General features: G+C 39.1%; 1 protein-coding gene across 1 annotated transcript in view; it reads right to left on the bottom strand.

Annotated features, from left to right (window-relative positions):
* The window catches only part of wu:fb16f03 (eukaryotic translation initiation factor 4 gamma 1), a 114,105-nt gene that overhangs the window by 76,010 nt on the left and 14,488 nt on the right, over positions 1 to 23,607 (bottom strand). Inside the window, exons 2-8 of the mRNA XM_056474039.1 lie at positions 20,058 to 20,184; positions 19,741 to 19,818; positions 12,198 to 12,230; positions 11,854 to 11,874; positions 8,758 to 8,958; positions 6,333 to 6,417; positions 1,021 to 1,160 (exon numbers count right to left, since the gene is read on the bottom strand). Of these exons, the coding sequence (XP_056330014.1) occupies positions 1,021 to 1,160; positions 6,333 to 6,417; positions 8,758 to 8,958; positions 11,854 to 11,874; positions 12,198 to 12,230; positions 19,741 to 19,818; positions 20,058 to 20,138 (639 nt within the window). The 5' untranslated portion in view covers positions 20,139 to 20,184. The remainder of the gene's footprint in view (positions 1 to 1,020; positions 1,161 to 6,332; positions 6,418 to 8,757; positions 8,959 to 11,853; positions 11,875 to 12,197; positions 12,231 to 19,740; positions 19,819 to 20,057; positions 20,185 to 23,607) is intronic.

Below are 23,607 nucleotides of genomic sequence, written 5' to 3'. Positions count from 1 at the left end.
CACGTATCCAAACTGCACATAAAAATGGGTGGATGGAAACGTAAGGCTAAGGCAAGAAATACTGCTACATTTTTAAAAAAGGTGAGGCGACCAGGTAAGGTTTACCACAGTAACTGGCTGAGTTAAAGTTACCTCTATTTCAGAAACAGGCTTGACTCACCCTGCTTTCTCCAGTTTGACAAACCTGTCATTTTGAAAAGGGAAACCCAGAGTTTCTCTCATTTCAGGGTCAACATACTCTGAGTTTTCACTTAACCTCCTTTCTGACACGTGACCAATGTCATTTAACTAAGACGATGTCAAATATTTTGACATTTTTGAGCAAGATGCTAATGGTCTAATCCAATTCAATGATTTATGCTAAGCTAAGCTAAATGTGCATTAAAAAAAAACAAAGTCCCTTTGAGACAAGTCATTTCACTTGGTGGCCATCTTTGAAACACCTCTTGGGCACTATGCCCGGGCATTCTGTCTGAATGGGGAAACTTCAAATTCTTCAAAATCACTTGCCAAGCTTACGATTGTATTTCATATTAGGAATCACCAATAAAATTAAACAACTGTCTCTTTAGTTTCACTTCTAAATATTCGAATCACACAAAATCTGCAGAAACTCACGTCTTGTCCAAGCCCCTCCCCCGGAGTATTGTCAGTCTATACCGATTGATGATTGGCTCCTGTACTAGAAGGCGGGTTTTATTCACCATATTGACCGTTACACTTTTCCCCATTCAAAACAATACGAGTTACAGTCTCTCTCAGAATACACGAGTCTTGTGTATTCTAGAGTCTAAACTCACCTATTTAACCATAAGGTTGCTGGAAAGGTCTAACTATAACTGCGTCATAATAGGTAAAAATCGGTCACATGACTAATCATCAACATCATGCGTTTCAGTTTAATCCACTTGGTACAGCATCTGCAGTATGGATGGATGGCCAAACCACAGATTTGCATTTTTAAAAGCATGTGAATAATGCAGCCTTAAACACAGATGCTGATAGATAGAAGTGTCTGACCGGTTTGCGTTCACGTCTGGGCGGAGCTTGCTGTGGAGGAGGAGGCGGGGCCTGCTGCTGTTGGGGGGCGGGGTTCATGATCACTTGCGGTGCAGCAACAGGGGGCGTGAACTGGGCCTGAGCAGGGTAATAAGCCCCGGCTGGAGGAAAGAAACACACACACACACACACACACACACACACACACACACACACACACACACACACACACACACACACACACACACACACACACACACACACACACACACACACACACACAAAACACAACATTCATGGGTCAGACCTTTACAAAATTACTATCTAATATCCATTTATCCATCCATATGCAGTTGAAGTCCAAATTATTCCAATGTGAATTTTATTTTAATACATTTTTTATTTCATAGGTGTTGCTGTTGATCTGCATCCCAAACATCACAAATACTGCAGAAGACCTACTGGAACCCGCATGGAGCCAAGATTCTCATAGAAATCAGTCAAGTTTGGTGAAGGAAAAATCATGGTTTGGGGTTACATTCAGTATGGGGGCGTGTGAGAGATCTGCAGAGTGGATGATCAACATCAACAGCCTGAGGTATCAAGACATTTGTGCTGCCCATTACATTACAAACCACAGGAGAGGGACAATTCTCCAGCAGGATAGCGCTCCTTCTCATACTTCAGCCTCCACATCAAAGCTCCTGAAAGAAAATAATTGCTCCAGGATTGGCTAGCCCAGTCACCAGACATCAACATTATTGAGCATGTCTGAGGTAAGATGGAGGAGGAGGCATTGAAGATGAATTCAAGTCTTGATGAACTCTAGGAATCCTGCAAGAAGGCTTTCTTTGCCATTCCAGATGACTTTATTAATCAGTGATTTGAGTCATGTCAGAGATGTATGGATGCAGTCCTCCAAGCTCATGATGGAGTCAGACACAATATTCATTCTGTTTCCACTGCAGCATGACCAAATATTCTATACTGGACATTATTGAAGGTTCAGTGATGAGACTTTAGTCTAAGTAAAGTCAGACCTTACTGTCCTAATGAAATCATTCATAATCAAGACATGATCATATTTTATTGTGGTCAAATAAGCGTCATCTAGAGGCCTTTACCTTTCATATAAGACACTTCTGACACCAAATGATCAACTAGAAGTCCAGTTATTATTTGTTGATCCTAAAACTTGGATAGGCGACAAGACTTTTGTCAGGTAGTGTATGTCTGTGTCAGGTCAGCGAGGCCTCTAGGTCTCGTGTGCTGGACATGACAAGCGTATGTGTGTCTGTAGATGTGTGTGTGTGTGTGTGTGTGTGTGTGTCGCAGGTCAGCGAGTCCTCCGGGTGTCATGAGCTGGACAGGACAAGCCAGTATGTGTGTGGGTGTGTGTGTCTGTGTGATCTGAGCTGCTGGAAACTGAATGTGTGTTTGGTGGGGGTTTGATAAAAATAACACTGAGCTCCTAGCAGACGCAATGCTTCGCTAGCAGAGTGTGTGTGCGCGTGTGTGTGTGATGGTCTGCACAGTCACATTAGTCAACAGTCAAACCAATCCGAGTCATACAGAAAAAAAAAAACACCACCAAAAATGTATTGATATTTCTGAGAGCGCCGCCTGCAGGATGGGAATAAAGAGACAGGGAATTAAATAAAATAACCTTTCTTTTACTCCCTATTTATTATTATTTTGTAATTAGATTTTTTTTTTTAAAGAAAGAGAATTAATAAATAAAAGACAAACTTAAATGTGGGGAGTTAAATGTGAATGTAAAAGTTTCCACAGTAGGAGTGTGTACCTACACTAGTCTCATGGTTTGGTTATGATTATCATGGCATTGATTCGGTTTAATTCAATATCACGGTGCATTGATGACGCTTTCCATACACATTCAGATTTTTTGTTCATAACACAAGAAATATCTTTTCATTAAAATCTGTAAATATATTTATATATGTTACGTTCCAGCATGTATTGGTTATTTATGTTTGTAGTATGTGTCTCCTCCTTTTTATCTCCCCAACTCACTTCCTTGTTTTTGCCTACTACTGTTCCTGACTGGCTGGTTCACCTCCACTTAATGCAATCAATCCTGACACTGCCTTATGCTGATTGGTTCCTCAGTAAGGACTTGGTCCCGGTCTCAGCCAATCAGATCACTCCAGCTCACTATATATTTTGTGTCTGCCAGCAGTTTGTCAGTCTTTGTTGGCTCGATTTGATATTGGTTTGTGAGCTTGCTCGATTCGGTGTTGATATCCCCATTTTGTTCAGTTCTGTTGCGATATATTGTCTGTCTTCCGCTTTATTTACACTGTGTTGTTATTTTGGTTTAGTCACTGTCTGTTTATACCAGTGTAATCATTCATTCCCTTTCCTCATGTTTCCCTACAGAGGTTTGGTAGAAAGACTGGTAGGTAAGGAGGCCAGGTGACATACATGTCAACACATAGGAGTTCAACAGTCTAGAGCAGGGATGGGCAAACTCGATCCTGGAGGGCCGGTGTCCCTGCATAGTTTTGCACCAACCCTAATCAAACACACCTGCTTGTAGCTTTCTAGTGATCTTGAAGAAACTAATTAGGGTGTTCAGGTGTGTTTGATTAGTGTTGGAGCAAAACTCTGCAGGGACACCGGCCCTCGAGGATCGAGTTTGCCCATGCCTGGTCTAGAGATACACTAGGGAAGGATGTGAGTGCCAACCCGTGTATTTTTGGTCAAGTGGATAATTAGTGTAGTTTAGTGTAATAAGGTAGTCTTTAGGTAGTCTTTGGACGTTGAAGATTTATTTTTCACATTTTTTGTTTATTAGACTAGTTTAGAGGGGATTTGATATTAGTAAGACTGTTTGATTTGGATTGTTTCTTTGCTTTAGCGCCACCCATAGGCAGTCTTTCTTATTTATGTTTTGGTTGTGATTTGTAAATGGCTCACTTACTGCTTCACTTATCACCACCTGTAATAAATCACTTTATTTGTTCAGCATTTCTTGTTTGTGGTCGTTACTTTGAGTGCAATTTTCTTTGAGTGTTCGTTTGAACCAGATCCTTGGTCAAGTGTGCAACCCCACTCCTTTAGACTGCCCTTAGGGGTTGACTTAGGGGTTGTAACAATATATTACTTGTAATTTAATTTTGTCCATTAATACAAGCAGTGAAGAAGACAGCATGAGCATTTATAACAAATAAACTAATGTAAATATTATCCAGCTTGTTTTTTGAGCGCTGGCAAGTGAGTATTTACACTCCTATGATTGGTCATTAGCTACGTTTTAATTCACATATTTTTATGCGCATTTTGGACATGCACATTAAAAAAGGTTGATGGAAAAGCCAAGGGGCTCTATTTTGACGATCCACGTGCAAAGTCCAAAGTGCAGGGGTCCAAAAGTCCAAAACGCATTAAGGGCGTGTCAGAATCCACTATTGCTATTTTAAGGACGGAAAAATTTACTTTGCACCGTGGCGCATGGTCTAACAGGGTTGAGCTTATCCTCCTAATGAGTTATAGGTGTGTTTTGAGAATAAACCAATCAGAGTCTCATCTCTCATTGCCTTTAAGAGCTAGTTGCGCCACGCCATAGCGCATTTGCTATTTACATGGGAGACTTTAAGTGGAAAAACTGAACACTTCACTAGAGCGAACACAGTTAAACAGAGCATCTACAGCACGAGAATGAGAGATGAGCCTCCTCATTATTTACTTTCACTTTCACTCTTGTGGATAGGGAAACGTGTTATACGCACAGATATCCATTAGCCTACATTATTAATTTTGTTTTTTTAAGCGCAAAGATTTGTTTCAAAACTATTTCTAAATTCAGTTTTAATCTCCAGCAAACGAATAAATAAACAGTAATAACGAAGTGTGTTAAAAAAACTGAGTTATATCCAAACACACATGCTGTGCCCCATATGGTCTAAAACCTGACATGTGGACAAATCTAAGCTTGTTTTTAATAAAACAAATATAAATATACATATAATAAATAACACTGCTAATAATAATAACATTATACAAAAGCAAATTGTTATGAATAAACTGAAAAAGCCCCCCGAGATGAAGAAGGCATAAAAGTATGGTTTTTATATTTATGAAGGCTAGAAATTAATAATTTTTGTCAAATTTTAATCCTTTGATTGTTTTTCATTTGTAAAGATATTTGCGTATTGCTGTACATCCTGTGTGTATTAAGCAATGTGTAAGCGAGGCGCATAACTAACACACTCTGCGCTGGACAATAGACTAGCTTTGATCTGGTCTATTGAACCGTCAATTTAAGTTTCTCAAAATAGCAACGCGCCAGCAATGCGCCTCAACACACCTCCTTTTTTAGATCAGAACGCCTATGGGCGCACATATGAGCGCAAATGCATTTGCTATTTAAACAGCGTGCCGCAAAACGTCAAAATGACTCTTGCGCCGAGCTGAAACTAGCAAACAACAATTGTGCCGCGCCTTGCGCCGGTTGTATGATGGGGCCCAAGATGCGCTTTTAAAAATGCACATAACTGCATAACTGAGTAGGATAAACTTTTATTTGATAAGAAAAGTTGCGCATAAACTACGATGGAAACACTTTTACAGAACAAATTCCAGTATACGCATTAAAAACGTCATGTGATTTTGTAATAAGAGGTCATGTGATAATGAAAATGTGTGTATGGATGTTTCCCAGAGATGGGTTGCAGCTGGAAGGGCATCCGCTGCATAAAACATATGCTGGATAAGTTGGCGGTTCATTCTGCTGTGGCGACCCCGGATTAATAAAGGGACTAAACTGAAAAGAAAATGAATGAAAGAATGAATATTACTGAACTGATTGTTTAGTTGTCAATTGTCCGCGTCTGCATTGCGATACACTAAAAAAAAACGATTAACTTTGACACGCCTAGTCCACAACAACCACTAGTTCAATTTTTATTTTCATCTCTCAGACTTTCATCTCTTCTGAAACCAAATCAACACTAAAATAACCTGTTAATTTCAATTAAAAAATATCCTCCAAAAAACAAAGGCTCATAGTGATGATTTCCACTAGGAGACGCTAAAACATTGTTCAACACAAGTTGGAATGCGCATACAAACACACACACAGACCCCCTGGATCCATGGATTTACCAAACTCTCTCTCACACACACACACACACACACACAGAAAGGGAGACGGAAGCTCTAGATTCATGGATTTAACAAACTCTTTGTTAAATCCATGAGAGAGAGAGACAGACAGAGAGATACAGAGAGAGAGAGAGAGAGACAGAGAGAGAAGCTCTGGATTCATAGATTTACCAAACACACATACAGACACACACGTACATACGTACCGTAATCAGCTGGGCTGGTGCCAGTGTAGAATGCAGTGGAGCTGGCCACTTGATACTGCTGCGGGGTCACGTATGAGGGACGGTACTGAGAGAAAAAGCAGATTCATCACAAACACACACACACACACACACACACACACACACACACACACAATCCCCGTTTCATAGCATTTTACCCTTCGCGCAACAATCCTGCTCTCTTTTTTACAGGTGCACAATTGGGAACGGTAGAGACGCTCAGCTGACACACAGGCACAGAGCTTAAAAACAGCAAGAGCGGTCAGCACAATCAATACACCCAAGACTCAGTGTGTGTGTGTGTGTATTGTGTGTATTGTTACATGTATTGTGGTTTATTAAATCTTAAAAAAAAAAAAAAGGAAAAAATGTGTTACTTAAATGTGTGTGCGTGTGGGTATACATTTATAAATATATACACATATATACATACATATATACGGTGCATCCAGAAAGTATTGATAGCGCTTCACTTTTTCCACATTTGTTTATGTTACAGCCTTATTCCAAAATGGATTAAATTAATTGATTTCCTGAACATTCTACACACAATCCCCCATAATGACAATGTGAGAAAAGAGTTTTGAAATTGTTGTAAATTTATTAAAAATAAAAAAGCTGTAAAATCACATGTACATCAGTATTCACAGCCTTTGCTCAATACTTTGTTGATGCACCTTTGGCAGCGATTACAGCCTCAAGTCTTTTTGAATATGATGCCACAAGCTTGGCACACCTGTCTTTGGGAATTTTTGTTTATTCCTCTTTGCAGTACCTCTCAAGGTCCATCAGGTTGGATGGGAAGCGACGGTGTACAGCCATTTTCAGATCTTGCCAGAGATGTTCAATAGGATTTATGTCTGGGCTCTGGCTGGGCCACTCAAGGACATTCACCGAGTTGTTGTGAAGCCACTCCATTGATATTTTGGCGGTGTGCTTTGGGTCACTGTTCTGCTGGAAGATGAACCGTCGCCCCAGTCTGAGGTCAAGAGCACTCTGAAGCAGGTCTTCATTCAGGATGTCTCTGTACATCGCTGCATTCATCTTTCCCTCTATCCTGACTAGTCTTCCAGTTCCTGGTGCTGAAAAACATCCCCACAGCATGATGCTGCCACCACCATGCTTCACTGTAGGGATGGTATTAGCCTGGTGATGAGCGGTGCCTGCTTTTCTCCAAATGTAACGCCCGGCGTTCACTCCAGAGAGTTCAATTTGAGTCTCATCAGACCAGGGAGTTTAGTTTATGGTCTGAGAGTCCTTCAGATGCCTTTTGGCAAATTCCAAGCGGAGAGTGTCGTCCGTCTGGCCACTCCACCATACAGGCCTGATTGGTGGATCGCTGCACAGATGCTTGTCCTTCAGTAAGGTTCTCCTCTCTCCACAGAAGAACACTGGAGCTCAGACAGAGTGACCATCGGGTTAATGATCACCTCCCTGACTAAGGCTCTTCTCCCCCGATCACTCAGCTCTAGGAAGAGTCCTGGTGGTCCCAAACATCTTCCACTTACGGATGATGGAGGCCACTGTGCTCATTGGAACTTTCAGAGAAGCAGAAATGCTTCTGTAAGCTTCCCCAGCCTTGTGCCTCGAGACAATCCTGTCTTGGAGGTCTACAGACAATTCCTTTGTCTTCATGCTTGGTTTGTTCATTGACATGCACTGTCAACCCTGGGACCTTATATAGACAGGTGTATGCCTTTTCAAATCATGTCCAATCAACTGAATTGACCACAGGTGAACTCCAATGAAGCTGCTGAAACATCTCAAGAATGATCAGTGGAAACAGAATGTACCTGAGCTCAATATAGAGGTTCACGCTAAAGGCTGTCAATACTGATGTCCATGTGATTTTCACAGCTTTTATACTTTTAATTAATTTACAACAATTTCAAAAACTCTTTTCTCACATTGTCATTATGGGGATTGTGTGTAGAATGTTGAGAAAATAAATGAGTTTAATCCATTTTGGAATAAGGCTGTAACATAAACAAATGTGGAAAAAGTGAAGCGCTATCAATACTTTCTGGATGCACTGTATGTCCTGGTCCTCCAGAATGAGGGTTGAGCATTGGGTTAACGACTCATCTCATAAAAAACATACAAAACAAAAAGCTAGACGTTATGAAACACCAATTTGGTGCAGCTAACTATCAACCTATATATAAAATGGCCCAGGGAGTAAGTATGCCTGTATTATTTAATAAGTATAATTTAATATATTTCTTGTTCGCTAATTTGTACTTTTATTATGTTTAAATTGTTTTTGACAACTTAAAATAAAAATAAAAAAATTAAACAAAAAAGCTGCACCATGGGATGTGTCAGTATTTAACAGAACAACAAAACTATAAAGTGCACAATCTCCGCACACAGAAACTCCCCAGTGTTTTGAGTGTAGGTGACTTACCTGGCCAGATATATAATAAGCGGCGCCTTGTGAATTGGGGAAGCTGATTGGCTGCTGGGGAATCATCATCATCTGGGAAGGGCCAGGCTGGAATACATGAGGGGGGCGGGCTGCATGTGGAGGGGGGATGGGCTGAGGGGCGGAGCTTGTCTGGACACGCCCAGAATTGGTGGGTAAAGTGGGCCGACCGGCATAGTACGGCTGAAACCAGACAACACAGACAAGCTTGACTATTAAAGAAAAATGCCACTTGACTTAAAATTACATTAATATGCACAAATGATATTGATGATGTCATAATTTCTCATTCAAATCAATCGATTGCACCCTATCATTACTAGTAGAAACAAAACTAATCATAAATTGGATAATTAGAATGCAATGTTTATTTTTTATATCCATTAACAGACTACTGAAAAAAAAGAAGCTTTTTCAATACCCAAAACACACCTGCAGCCAATCAGCAGCAAGGGGCGTTTCTAATTACTATAGTGCAGATATCAAATGGGGGCGGGGCCTGTTGGGTTATGGGCGTGTTTAATTTAGTGCTTTTAAATAACATCTTTGGGTAAAACTGCTTTTGTGCATCTTTAAGTAAATGTTTTAAAAAGGAATTTGTCTGCAATGATTAAAATGTCGATACAGGTGACAAAAAATATAGATATTTTTCATGATTATTAAGCGATTGTATGCTGAGTGCATTTTTGTTCTGAGAGCCATTGGTTTAGGTCTGTCATAGATGCATAAACAATACACTTAAACCGCCACAAATATTGAGAAAATTAAGCTGTTGTGCATTTTTAAGAATGAATCAATGAATCAGACTCAAATGATTCATTCAGTTCAAAATGAAACAGCTGTTGCTCTGAGATGCACAAAAGTTCTGCTCCAACTTTCAAGTATTTTAATTAGCGAAACCACAAAAAAATACAGAAAATGTGATAAAGTAATTCTACTTGTTTGTGAAGCTTGTATAAGTCACATCAAAAGCACATTTGTGATAGTGCTGATATTTATGAAAATGGCACTTTTGCGTGTGTGATATTGACTGTGTCATTGCTGTAAACATGACACTAAAACCACAGTAGGTGATGCAAATCTTGCAGGATTTGTTCAAAATGACTGATTTATTTAGAAATGAATCAACTGAGTTTCATCATGAATGAATCACTGAATCAACGACTCAAACGATTCATTCAAAATCAGATTCGTTCAGGATAAAACGGGTGAAGCTCTGAGACGCACAGTTCTGCTCCAACTTTCAATTATTTTAATCAGCGAAACAAAATATACAGAAAATACGATGAAAAATGTAACTATCACTGACTTAAATTATTAATTCAGAATCAGATTCATTCAAGATTAAACAGGTGAAGCTATGGGATGCACTATTGTAATTAGCGAAACAAAAAAAAAAAAAAAATACGATGAAATAAAAATTTAACTACTAAATTCTAAACTTGTTTGTGAAACTTGAATAAAATCGAAATCCCATTTGTGATAGTGCTGATATTCAGGAAACGACACTTTTGCGCGTGATATTGACTAAAGGGGGGTCGCACACTGGATGTGCCTAGCCACGCAGCACCATACGTTTTAGAATTCTAAACATAGATTGCAAATCAGCGGCTGTCTGATGCGTCCAGCTACAACTCAGGACACTGTTCATACATCTGCCACGCCACAGAACGCCATCTGAACAGTTTCATTTTGAATAACATGCGAATGTGCGTGTCTGTTGTGTGATACTTCCAACTGTCATGTGCGCTCCATGTCGCTGCGCATCTGGTGTGCGACGCCCTTTACTCTCACTGGTATAAACATGACATTAAAACCACCAGAAGGTGGCGCAAATCTTGTATAATGTGATCAAAACAGCTGATTCCATTAGAAATTAACCAACTGAGAGCCTTCATGAATGAATCACAGACTCAAATGATTCATTCAGAATCAGATTCATTCAAGATGAAACAGGTGAAGCTATGGGATGCACTATTTTAATTAGCGAAGCAAAAAAAAAAACCTGAAAATACATCAAAAAAGTTACTACTTAATTCTGAACTTGTTTGTAAAACTAGGTGGCGCCAATCTTGCATGATGTGTTCAAAACAGCTGATTTCATTAGAAATGAACCAACTGAGAGCCTTCATAAATGAATCAGACTCAAATGATTCATTCAGAATCTGATTCATTCAAGATGAAACAGGTGAAGCTATAGGATGCACTATTTTAATTAGCGAAGCAAAAAACAAACAAACTGAAAATACACCAAAAATAAACTACTTAATTCTGAACTTGTTTGTAAAGCTAGGTGGTGCCAATCTTGCATGATGTGTTCAACACAATTGATTCATTTAAAAATGAACCAACTGAAGCTGCATTCGAAACCGCATACTTCAAAACTATATAGTATGCTAAAAACAGTATGCAAGCGCCGTAGAATGTCTGAATTCGTAGAATTCGGAAAACAGTATGCGAGAAGTACCCGGATGATGTACTATTTCCGGCAAGATTCTGAAGTGTGCATCAGATGGATGCTACGTTATCCCATGATGCATCGCGAGTGAATTCATAAATAGGAATGAAGCTAGGCTACTGACAAGGGTAGATCACACGATAATGGCAAAATGGCGGATGTAGTATATCAGAGTTCCATCCACACTACTGACATTCATACTGTATAGAACGTACTTTTCTAACAGTCGAGTAGTACATATCAATTTAAATGCACTACCTACGGAGTAGTAGGCGATTTCGGATGAGGCCCGTGAGAGTCTTCATGAATGAATCACTGAATCGATTGATTCATTCAGATTAATTCAAAAACAAAACCACACAGGAATATTAGTACCTCTCATAACCTGAAAGATCAATTCTTTTGCACTATTATGAGTGTTTTTGGTGGGGTTTTTTTAGTAAAGTGATATAAAATTTTTTTTACCCATTTAAATAACAATAATAGTAATATTTTGGTCAAATAATGCATGCACAGAATTATTAATAAGCCTAACTTGGATTATTTCGAATATTTATTGGGTTTCACTGACTTTAGAGATTGCACATTTGCAAGGGTGAAGAAAAACCATTGAGTGTTACCTGCAGTGACCTGAATCCTCCCTTCAGGAGCACCAAACACACGCACACACACGTACGTACACACACACAGCAGAAGAGCGAGAGAGAGAGAGAGAGAGAGATGAAGAGTGTGTGTTACCCACCGCACAGACTGTTAGAGGAACACAGATGCATGCAAACAAACAAGCATTTCTAGCAGAAACACACTCTATTCTAGCATTGACACCTAGTGGTTGAACTAAGTATTGCAGTATAAATTCAAAACGTGTTCAAGTCTGTGTGTGTGTTTATGTGAGAGTGTAAGTGTGTGTGATAGTGTGTGTGTGTGTGTGTGTGTGTGTGTGTGTGTGTGTGTGTGTTAGTACCTGTTGTGGTAAAGCTCTAGGACCTGAGGCAAACTAGAAAGAGAAAGCCACACACAGGTCAAAGGTCAAGCAACAGCAGAGCCACAAAAGCAAAGAAGAGATCTTAATTTCCCAGAATACCATTCAGTCGCACACATCACACACGCACGCACGCACGCACGCACGCACGCACGCACGCACGCACGCACGCACGCACGCACGCACGCACGCAAGCACGCACACACACACACAAGCTCAGGAGAATGCAGATCGACCTCTGACATCCAGCGCACACGCATACATTCACTTTCACTTCACATTAGCTCAATGCTAACCAATCTGGTTAAGCCAAACACAGTCTGAGACAACATTATCAGCTCTCCTGGGAAAATATTATATTTTATTTTTAAATATTTATCAAGTGCTGTTTAACGGATTATTTAAAGAGCACCTATGATGCGAAAATGGTGCATAAACACAGTTGAGTGTCAGCAGTGTGTGAATATAAGCAGCCTCTAATGATAAACATTCATTAATTATTATCATCATCACACTTGATCAAGTCTGCAGAAACACTTTGATTGACATTTCCCTTCGCAGGTGTCATCAGAGGGGGAAAGCCCCGCCCACTAGTGACCATCTCTCCCTCATTAACATAGAACGTTAATGCTTCCGAATCTGCCACTATGCTGACACGCAGGCATTTGTAGCACCGCCCTCTTTTGACAAGAACACAATCTCTTTTGAATTTAAGTAGTCTTAGAAACCAAGTAATATGAAAATTTCCCAGAATGCACCAGCTGCAATGGCAACATGGCCGCACATGTCATCAGAAGATCAACAAATTTAAGTATTTATTGGCATTATTAAGAATTTTTACAACAAACAAGCATATGTTTTAAAGGGCACCTATTTTACACCTTTTACACAATTTAACCTGCTAGGGCTTAGTGGCCACATACGTGGACAGCACATTTTAGCTCTTAAGTGGCTAATAAAAATACTTTGAATGTTTTATATTTTGTTACAGACATACAGTGTCATCCTGCAACTGTTTTGCAGCATATGAAATGTCCCAAACACTATTTTTAACGGTGCAAAATGGGCAAAAAATTTAGTTTTTACTCTCTGATAGTCAAAACAAGTAAAAAAAAATATGTATATGGTATATATGCATTAAAAAACAGTGTTATTTGTAAATTCGCACCACGAGTCCACATATATGGACATCATTTTCTCTAAAAGTACATCATATCAGAGGATGATACTTTATTTTTTATTTTTATTTATTTTTATTCTAATTAGGTTCCAATAAGCCCAAATAGCAAAGAGAAATAAAAATGCATGAAAGAAAGCACCTTGGGCCTTAAACCTGTGCTACGTCCGACAGATCGCACTATTATGTTTTTCTCTTCTTTTATAACACATTTTATCTGTTTTTATGCTTATTTATTTTATTTTTTTAACCATTTCTATTATTTGTTTTCATTTCTCTTATACTTGCTTCTTTTATTCTTGTTTATGTAAAGCACTTTGAATTGCCACTGTGTATGAAATGTGCTATAGAAATAAACTTGCCTTGCCTAAAGCCTGGTTTATACTCGACACGTCCACTTGTTCGCACGCAGCGCATGTGACGTCATCGTTGAGTTTGTGGATGTTCGCTTTGGGTGCGCGTGACATTATTTCAGCTGGCGGTGCGCATGTTTTTTTTTTTTTTGAGTCTCGAGCGAACAGTGCACGCGGCGCCGCATTTGATTTGAGTTGAATATGAAACCGTTAAAGAGATTTTGTCTGAAACAGTACGACTGTACAGACATCTTTGTGATCCGTGATCATTGAGATAACCAGATGATCAATAATTCTTGGCTAGAAATTGTAACAGCCGTGGTAAAAGGAGAAAGTTTTTGTTAAAAGGTTTGGAAGTTTGTTAAAGCCAAAAGAGGCCATGGCAAAAGTGGAGACACAAGGTACACAAATACAGAATATGTTTTTCCACCATTCATAGGTTTAACTCAGATATATATTGCAATTCTGAATTTAAAACAATTTAATAGTTACAAAACTAAAATAAAGTTAGAATTATTTCTTTGATAACTGGGAAGGAACATTTATACCTATCGGTTTACAATATACTGATGCCCTGTTTCTTTATTGGAGATATTGGTCAGGATTGTTGGACCATTATTGCCTTTTTAGCATAAGAAGAGGACAGAAACTAGCCAGACAGTAATGTGTGAACTGTGGAGCGGGCTAAATCTAAATAATAAAAAAAAAACATCATTTTTTTTTTTGGTAAGTGTACTTTTTTTGCTTTTATTCTTGCCATAATTAAAAATATATTTGTTGAAACACTCATGTTCTCGTCATTAATATTTTTAATAAACTTTAAAAAGGTAGTACTGTCCGAGATATGAACAAAAGCAAGTGATGCATCAAGGTTTAATTAAAAAAAAAATCTTGAATGGTTATAAAAATCCTTATAATCATTAAAATAATTTAGAAAAACAATAAAAATAATTAGTTTAAAAATACTGAACGATATTAATGATATGATGTAGTCCTGGAAACGTCCTACTTCTCTGTTTATCCGTCTGATTTTACTGTGGGTTTCTTTTGACCGGCCCCTGTTGTTTTGAAGAATATCACAACGGCGAACACGGCATGTAGAAAAGCCTCGTCCATTTCACGAGTAATTAGTCAAAAATCCCAATTAACTTTATTTGTGGATTTGAGTTTATTCAAGCCTTTCTGAAAGACAGAGTCACACACAAATGCTGTTTGCAGTACACACACACACAAATATATATATGCACGTTTACTGACACCATGCAGCCATGGTGATTATAGCGGTTACGAATTACAGCGATTTTACTGTATCACAAACATGCTGTTTTAAAAGACTTTAAACTTGAACAGATGTATTAAAGGTCATCTATGATTCCTGCATTTCGTTGCCTTGTACTTGTACATGTGTGATGACAATAAATTGAATCTAATCTAATCTATGATGAAAATCCTCTTTTGTAAGCCGTTTGGACAGAACTGTGTGTAGTATAGTGTTTCCACAGTCATATTGGGGTGATAGAAACACAAGTCGTCTTTTTTTATTTATTAAAAATTAAAATAGGATCTAAATCCCTCCAAGTTTATTTTGTTTACTTATTTATTTATTTTATTTGTTTATTTGGCAGGGACAGTGTACGTTAATTAGCATTTCTGCAAAATGCACCAGAATTAGCCAGAAGGCTATTTTTCATCTGTTGTCCCTGGACAACCTAAAAAACAATACAAAAATCATACAAATTAATCAATCAAGCATAGTTAAGAAGCACTAAAATAGACATGGTTATGCAGATCTTAATAAAAATGTATATGTACAAATTAAACTAAAAACACCAACATTATGTAATGGAGATAAGAACAGTTACAACACATTTAAACAACAAATCCTTAAGATGGCAGGCACAAGTGGTAACATGCTGGGTAGGCTCATGCTAATAGGAATGACACATCTGATGCTCTATAAACCAGATTTTCTGAACATATATTGAAAGAGGTTATTTCTCTGATGCTGCCAGGGACAGAGTTCCACTCCTGTGCAGCTGTAACTGAAAAGGCACCCTGACCAAAGGCACTTTTCTGGAGTGGGACAATAGTCTCCTCGTGTTCCTCTATGTGTGGTGTTCCTGATGTTTACAAACTGACTGAGAGGTGGAGATGACAGACTATGAATGATTTTATACATCAGACAAATGCTTGAATACTTCATGACATTTTCCCAGCTTAAAAGTTTGTGTGTTTGTAAAATGGTACAATGATGATGTGTAAAAGGGCTTTTTATCCAGTATTTTAATTGTCTGCGTTACATTCTTAAGATGTTTTAGTGGGATGCTGTAACATTTAAGTGAGACAGGTGTAATGTGTGCGACAGATCAAGGATGAGGTAAGAATCAATTCTCTATTTAAGCTTTTTACTCCGTAGTTTATGTAACAGTAATAAATGAAAAAAAAAATAAAATAAATAAACATTTACAATTATCTTTACACAAAAACAAAGAGTGTAAGCCAAATCAAAGAATCCTTAAACTATCCAAAACAATCCTTAAAACTAAAGTCTAAACTAGGCGTCAAAAATAAATACAAATAAAAAAACGAGATCTTCAGTGTACACGACACCCGAACTAAACTAATTAAAGCTACACAACTCAAAATACACAGCCGGCAAAACACTCAAACTAATCTAACAAAACATCAATCTAAACTAAAACAAACCGGATAAGACAGTCAAAGCTTAGTTTAGAATAACACAACAACCATCACATTATGTTACTTGTAACACCTGTATTATGTAACACCTGTTTGTATAGTGACTCTATGGGCTTTAGTGTTGTTTTGTTTGCCTGTGACCAGGTTGTTAGACAGTAGGTTATATGTGAAAAAATCATTGAGTGCGTGAATATTTTAGCTGCCTGTAGTGATAAGTGTGACCTTATGAACCGGAAATAAGACACATTAAATTTGACGCGGTTACAGAGCTTTTCATTTGCGATTTAAAAGTTAATTTAGAGTCAATTAGAATTAGAAGATATTTGAATTCACATACAATTTGTATTTTGTCCCCGGCCGCGTATACATCTGTTAGATTATTTGCTATGTTTGTTTTAGAAAAATACATTGCAACTGTTTTGTTTACATTGAGTTTTAAACAGGACTGGTTTAACCATTTTGACACATGACCCACATCTAGGTCCACACGCTTTTATTCAGCTTTTAAATTAATTACAGTAATATTATTGACTAATATGAAAATGTTCATCTGATTTATGTACAATATAGTTTGTACAGTAATATTTTCTGCCTTTTAGTAGAGATATTATATGAGAGACTTGCTTTGTTTACCAAATAAAGTGAATCTAATTGGATTTGCATTGTAAACATTAAATAAAAGTTTAAAAGATATTAGTTTTTATTTCACGTATTAACGTTTTAGTTATGATACTCTCAAAATAATTCAGCAGAAATCCACAGATTTTTTCCCAAATTCTCCGAAGAAATTGCAAAAAACCTCCGCAGATTCTGTCTGGCCCTAGCCATGGCTTATGTAAGTTTATCTGCTACTTGAGTGTTTTTACCATGTGTATAAATGACTGTATCATCTGCATACATCTGAACAAGGACATTTGGACAGACTGAAGGAAGGTTGTTTATGTAGAGAGAGAGAGAGAGAGAGAGAGAGAGAGAGAGAGAGAGAGAGAGAGAGAGAGAGAGAGAGAGAGAGAGATAGAGTTTTAATTTCATTTCAGCTTCTATGGCTATGTCATGGCAAAAAATAAATATAGATCAATTTTACCACGTTTTATAAATACCAATTTTCTATAATTATAAAAATATTCTAACAATTAAAAGTAATCAACAGCAATAAATAATATACAAGGTAAAATACATAGATAATAATGATCGTTTATGTAGAGAGAAAATAAAAAAGGTCCCAAAATGGAACCTTGAGGCCCACCGCAACGTGGCGTAGAAGTACAGTTTCCCCACCCACCGAATTGATTGACAGCCGCGTATTAACATGTCTCTGAAAGTAACGCTTATAATCATATCCACAAGACAGGACGTGCGCAAAGAAACTGGGATTTAAAGATCTGTTGAGCTCTCTGTGATCATCTGCAGCTCAAGAATGAGTTTGACAAGTTTAAAATGTTTTTAAAACATAGTAAAATGTTTGAAATACAGTAAATTTGCTGTAATTCATCACCACAGCTGTATGTCAGTACAATTATAAAAGAAGATGCTTCAATCCCGGTTTGTGGACGTTAAATCAGGTTTATTTTGTACATTAACATAACGGATATCCATACAGCAGTGGATATTAACATGTATCCTGTCACATTTGTGTGCAAAATCAGTCCAAAGTTAAACAAGTGTGCTGTGTGTGTGTGTGTGTGTGTGCTGTGTGTGTGTGTGTCAATGCAATTGTCAACATTGTGTATGACTCATTGCTGCAACTCCACAACAAATCAAATAATCACTGGTAAAGTTCTTACTGTACTACTACTCAAACGTTACGTGAGCTCTGCTTCCTTCATGTCTGTCACTGTGCTGTTTATCTGATGCAACCGGAGATTGAGAGACAGATTCTGACAGGCATATGGAAACGGTGGGCAGGGAGAACCAGCATTAAAGGCACAGGGAAAAAAAAACAGCTACATGGTGTTCAAAGCAGAAAATTCTAATATTCAGCAAGGGCTAATAAATAATCTGATGGGTGTTTTGAGCAGAAACTTTACAGACATTCTGGAGACACAAAAGACTGATCTTAAATCTTGAAAAAGGGGTGAAATAAGTGCCCTATAATCCTTCATCTGTCCTTCCTTCGTGTCTGTCACTGTGCTGTTTATCTGACGCAGAGAGATTGAGAGACCGACAGGCATATGGAAACGGTGGGCAGGGAGAACAAGTATTAAAGGTCCTGTGGGCATGTGTATACATGTTATTATAGAAATATGACACCTGTCAATCAATTCAGTCGGCGGAGAAACCGCACTCATACATCATGTTGCGGTCAGCCTCAATATGGGAGGGATTTGGATCCTATTTTAATGTCAGAAAGAGACTTATTGGGTTTCTATCACTCCAATATGACTGTGAACACACTTTAGCTACACACAGTTCTGTCCAAACAGCTTACAAAAGAGGATTTTCATCATAGGTGCCCTTTAATACATTCATAGCGGCGTTTGTGGTTTATGGTCACTAAGAACCCCTCGTTAAATTTGGCTATATATAATCCATAATAATAACTCCTGTAATTGCAGTCCCACAACATACTTTCACATCTTGATGACACTCGAATACCCTATCAGTAAAGTCTATTGGCTATTGGTTATCTAACGTTAACGTTGTTTTCTTGCATTTACATAGATGAATACAGCTACAGTGTAAACACACAGTACAGTTACCATCATATTGCCACATTACACTCACCGGCCACTATATTAGGTACACCTGTCCAACTGTTTGTTAACGCTAATTTCTAATCAGCCAATCACATGGCAGCAACTCAATGCATTTAGGCATGTAGACATGGTCAAGACGATTGGCTGCAGTTCAAACCAAGCATTAGAATGGGGAACAAAGGTGATTTAAGAGACTTTGAACGTGGCATGGTTGTTGGTGCCAGACGAGCTGGTCTGAGTATTTCAGAAACTGCTGATCCACTAGTAAGGTGTCCCTAATAAAGTGGCCAATAAGTGTATATGCTTATTATAACATGATTTCTGTGATTTCCTGAAGATAAACACCAAACAAATGAAACATCTGGAATAACTACAGCAGTCGCCACTGTTGATCTCATATGAGCTCACAATGGAATATAATGACGTGTGTGTGTGTGTTGTAGTACCGTCCCATTTTTAAGAATAAATCTAAAGCCCTTCCCCTTCACACTCTGTTTCAAGGGCCCAGGGGATGGAGTAAACTAAATATAATTGAGATTGGGCCTGAATCTCAATCTCTTATTTGTTTTTGTTTATGAGCATTGCTGGCGGTGTGGTACCTGTCGGGGAGGAGCTGCGGGGTTCATCTGTGGTGGAGGAGTCCCGAACACCACTGGATGACCAGGAGGAAAACTGGACTGAAAACACACACACACACACATTACACATGTTTACCCACAGCAAAAACACACACACACACACACACACACACACAGATATCAGCGGAGTCAAACACTACATATATTGAAAGCTCGAAAGGTTAGAGGTCCTCTGAAGCATTAATTTTTTATTCAACATCTAAACTGCAACATGAAGAGTTGTTGATGTTAATGCATGTAGTTAACAGTTTAAATGCTGCTCAGGGGAGGTGCGGTACCTGGCTCAGGCCTGGAGAGGGTGCGGTGGGGTGGGGTGGGGCGGATGGGGGTCCTGACAGAGGCTGAGGGGCCTTATTCATTTCACCCGCAGCATCTGCATCGAGACCCTGCACCTACTGACAAAACCTGAAACAGAGACAGACAGTCAGAATTAACACTCCAAATACTGCTCAAATTGTGAAGTCATCTCATATCCTGATAACAATATACATCACAATATTAGGCATGAGTTGGTATATGATTCTTATGGTATGATAACCTTAGATAAAAATATCACAGTACTGTGATTGCTGCTCTAAAGTATGCCCTTTCCAAATGTCTGGGTAAAAAACAAGAACATTTTTCCTCATTGAACACAATATATTTTATTTTAGGAAACATTTAGAATATTTTTGGTGCTGTAAACATGTCAGACTAAATACTAAAAATAAATGATTGACTTCTGCTGTCTCGATTAGATTCAAACCCACTGACTTCTTGATCTTGAAAAGGCGTCTTTGGAGATCTTTAGATTTTGTGGATGTAAAGTTAAGCCACTGCACTGTTTGTCTTAATAGCATTTGCTGAAACGTACTCAAAAAAAATTACTCATTCATATGTGAACATACACTCACCGGCCACTTTATTAGGCACACCTGTGCAACTGCTTGTTAACGCAAAATTCTAATCAGCCAATCACATGGCAGCAACTCAATGCATTTAGGCGTGTAGATATGGTCAAGACGATCTGCTGCAGTTCAAACTGAGCATCAGAATGGGGAAGAAAGAGGATTTAAGTGACTTTGAACGTGGCATGGTTGTTGGTGCCAGACGGGCTGTTCTGAGCATTTCAGAAATTGCTGATCCACTAGTAAGATGTACCTAATAAAGTGGCCAGTAAGTAAGAACATATCCAGGGAGCGGCAGTTCTGTGGGCGCAAATGCCTTCTTGATGCCAGAGGTCAGAGGAGAATGGCCAGACTGGTTCCAGCTGATAGAAAGGCAACAGTAACTCAAATAAGCACTCGTTACAACCGAGGTCTGCAGAAGAGCATCTCTGAACACACAACACGTCCAACCTTGAGGCGGATGGGCAACAGCAGCAGAAGACCACACCGGGTGCCGCTCCTGTCAGCTAAGAACAGGAAACTGAGGCTACAATTCACACAGGCTCACCAAAACTGGACAATAGAAGATTGGAGAAACGTTGCCTGGTCTGATGAGTCTCCATTTCTGCTGCCGCATTTGGATGGTCGGGTCAGAATTTGCCATCAACAACATGAAAGCATGGATCCATCCTGCCTTGAATCAACAGTTCAGGCTGGTGGTGGTCGTGTAATGGTGTGGGGGAGATTCTCTTGGCACACTTTGGGTCCATTAGTACCAATTGAGCATCGTGTCAACACCACAGCCTACCTGAGTATTGTTGCTGACCATGTCCATCTCTTTATGACCACAGTGTCTCCAGCGTGAATCATCTCAGACTGGTTTCTTGAACATCACAATGAGTTCACTGTACTCAAACGGCCTCCACAGTCACCAGAGCTCAATCCAATAGAGCACCATTGGGATGTGGTGGAACGGGAGATTCACATCATGGATGTGCAGCCGACAAATCTGCAGCAACTGTGTGATGCTATCATGTCAATATGGAGCAAATTCTCTGAGGAATATTTCCAGTAGCTTGTTGAATCTATGCCATGAAGGATTAAAGCAGTTCTGAAGGCAAAAGGGGGTCCAAAGGGATACTAGTAAGGTGTACCTAATAAAGTGGCCAGTGAGTATTTTTCACTTTTCTTTAGAAATTCAGGGAAACGTTTGATTAAAAATGTAGGAATTTAGGAATAATGAGAAATATTAATGAGAAAATAAATATTAATGAAAATATAAAATATTAATGAAATATAAAACCACAGTTCATAAACAACTGATTACAGGTCCAACATAAAATATCACTACATAAAATGGAAAACTGGTTTCCCCCAGTCTAAACACATGCGCTACAGGTGAAGTGGCTAGGCTAAATTGTCCGTAGTGTATGCGTGTGAATGAGAGTGTATGGATGTTTCCCAGTACTGGGTTGCAGCTGGAAGGGCATCCGCTGCCTAAAACATGTGCTGGATAAGTTGGCGGTTCATTCCGCTGTGGTGACCCCAGATTAATAAAGGGACTAAGCTGAAAAGAAACTGAATGAATGAAAATGCAAAATGTAAATGTACTTGTACTGTGGCATTGCGTGTAATATTGCCTCATAAATGATGAAAAAGTATTAGCATAAACGATGTATTTAGTGACACCACAATAAGAGCGACAGAGCATAATATGAAGCGACAGACCTTTAATTTTGTCCATATTGCACAGCTAGCCGTACATATACAGACCGGTGAACTGAAGATCACCTGCGCTCACTGCAGCACTCATTCACTATCTGCTTTTTGTGCATTTGACTTGTGGCTGCTTTTGTGAATGAATCAGAGGACTGCAGCAGATGAGGTGACATACACACACACTGCTGTATCTGAGGACACACAGATCTCTTTACAACAGCCAAATATAGAGGAGATTCTGCACCACACACACATATATACATATATATAGCACATACAGTACATTACATGGCTACACACACACACACACACACACACACACACGCATGCTCACACACTTGTACGCTGACACATAGCACACAGTTGCACGTTCACTCACACACACACTCACATGCATGCTTACACACAGACACACACACACACACACGCACACACACACACACGCACACACGCACACACGCACACACACACACGCACACACGCGCACACACGCGCACACACGCACACACACACACACAGACACTTGCCACACACAGACACATGCTTGCACACATACACGCTCACACACACACACACACACACACACACGCATGCACGCTCAACCACATGCACACTCTCACAGACACAAGCCACACACACACAGTCGCATGTGCGCGCACAAACACACACACACACATGCAAGCTCGCACATACAAGAGCGCAAACCCATACACACTTGCACACATGCACTCTCAGACACATGCCACACACAAACAAACACACATGCTCACAAACACACACGCGCATGTTCACAAACCTGACACATGCACACTCGCTCACACATTCATGCACTCACAGACACACATGCATGCATGCTCACTCACACACACATTCAAGGACACACAAAACAACACACAGATGCTCATACACACACTTAAATATATACATGCATTCACACACCCAATTAAACACACACACACACACACACACACACAATTGTAACACTATTAGATTACACACAATATTAGATTAGGTGTCAGCTCCGTGATGTCACTGTGATATTTCAGTGAATATTCATTCATTCATTTTCATTTCGGCTTAGTTCCTTTATTTATCAAAGGTCACCACAGTGGAATGAACCGCCAACTTATCCAGTATATGTTTTACACAGTAGATGCCCTTCAGGCTGCAACCCAGCACTGGGAAACACCCATACACTCTTGCACTCACACTCATACACTATGGACAATTTAGTTAATCAATT

This window comes from Danio aesculapii, chromosome 15 (genome assembly GCF_903798145.1).
Source record: "Danio aesculapii chromosome 15, fDanAes4.1, whole genome shotgun sequence".
NCBI classification, from domain to species: Eukaryota; Metazoa; Chordata; class Actinopteri; order Cypriniformes; family Danionidae; genus Danio; species Danio aesculapii.
This window is presented reverse-complemented; position numbering and strand designations above follow the sequence as displayed.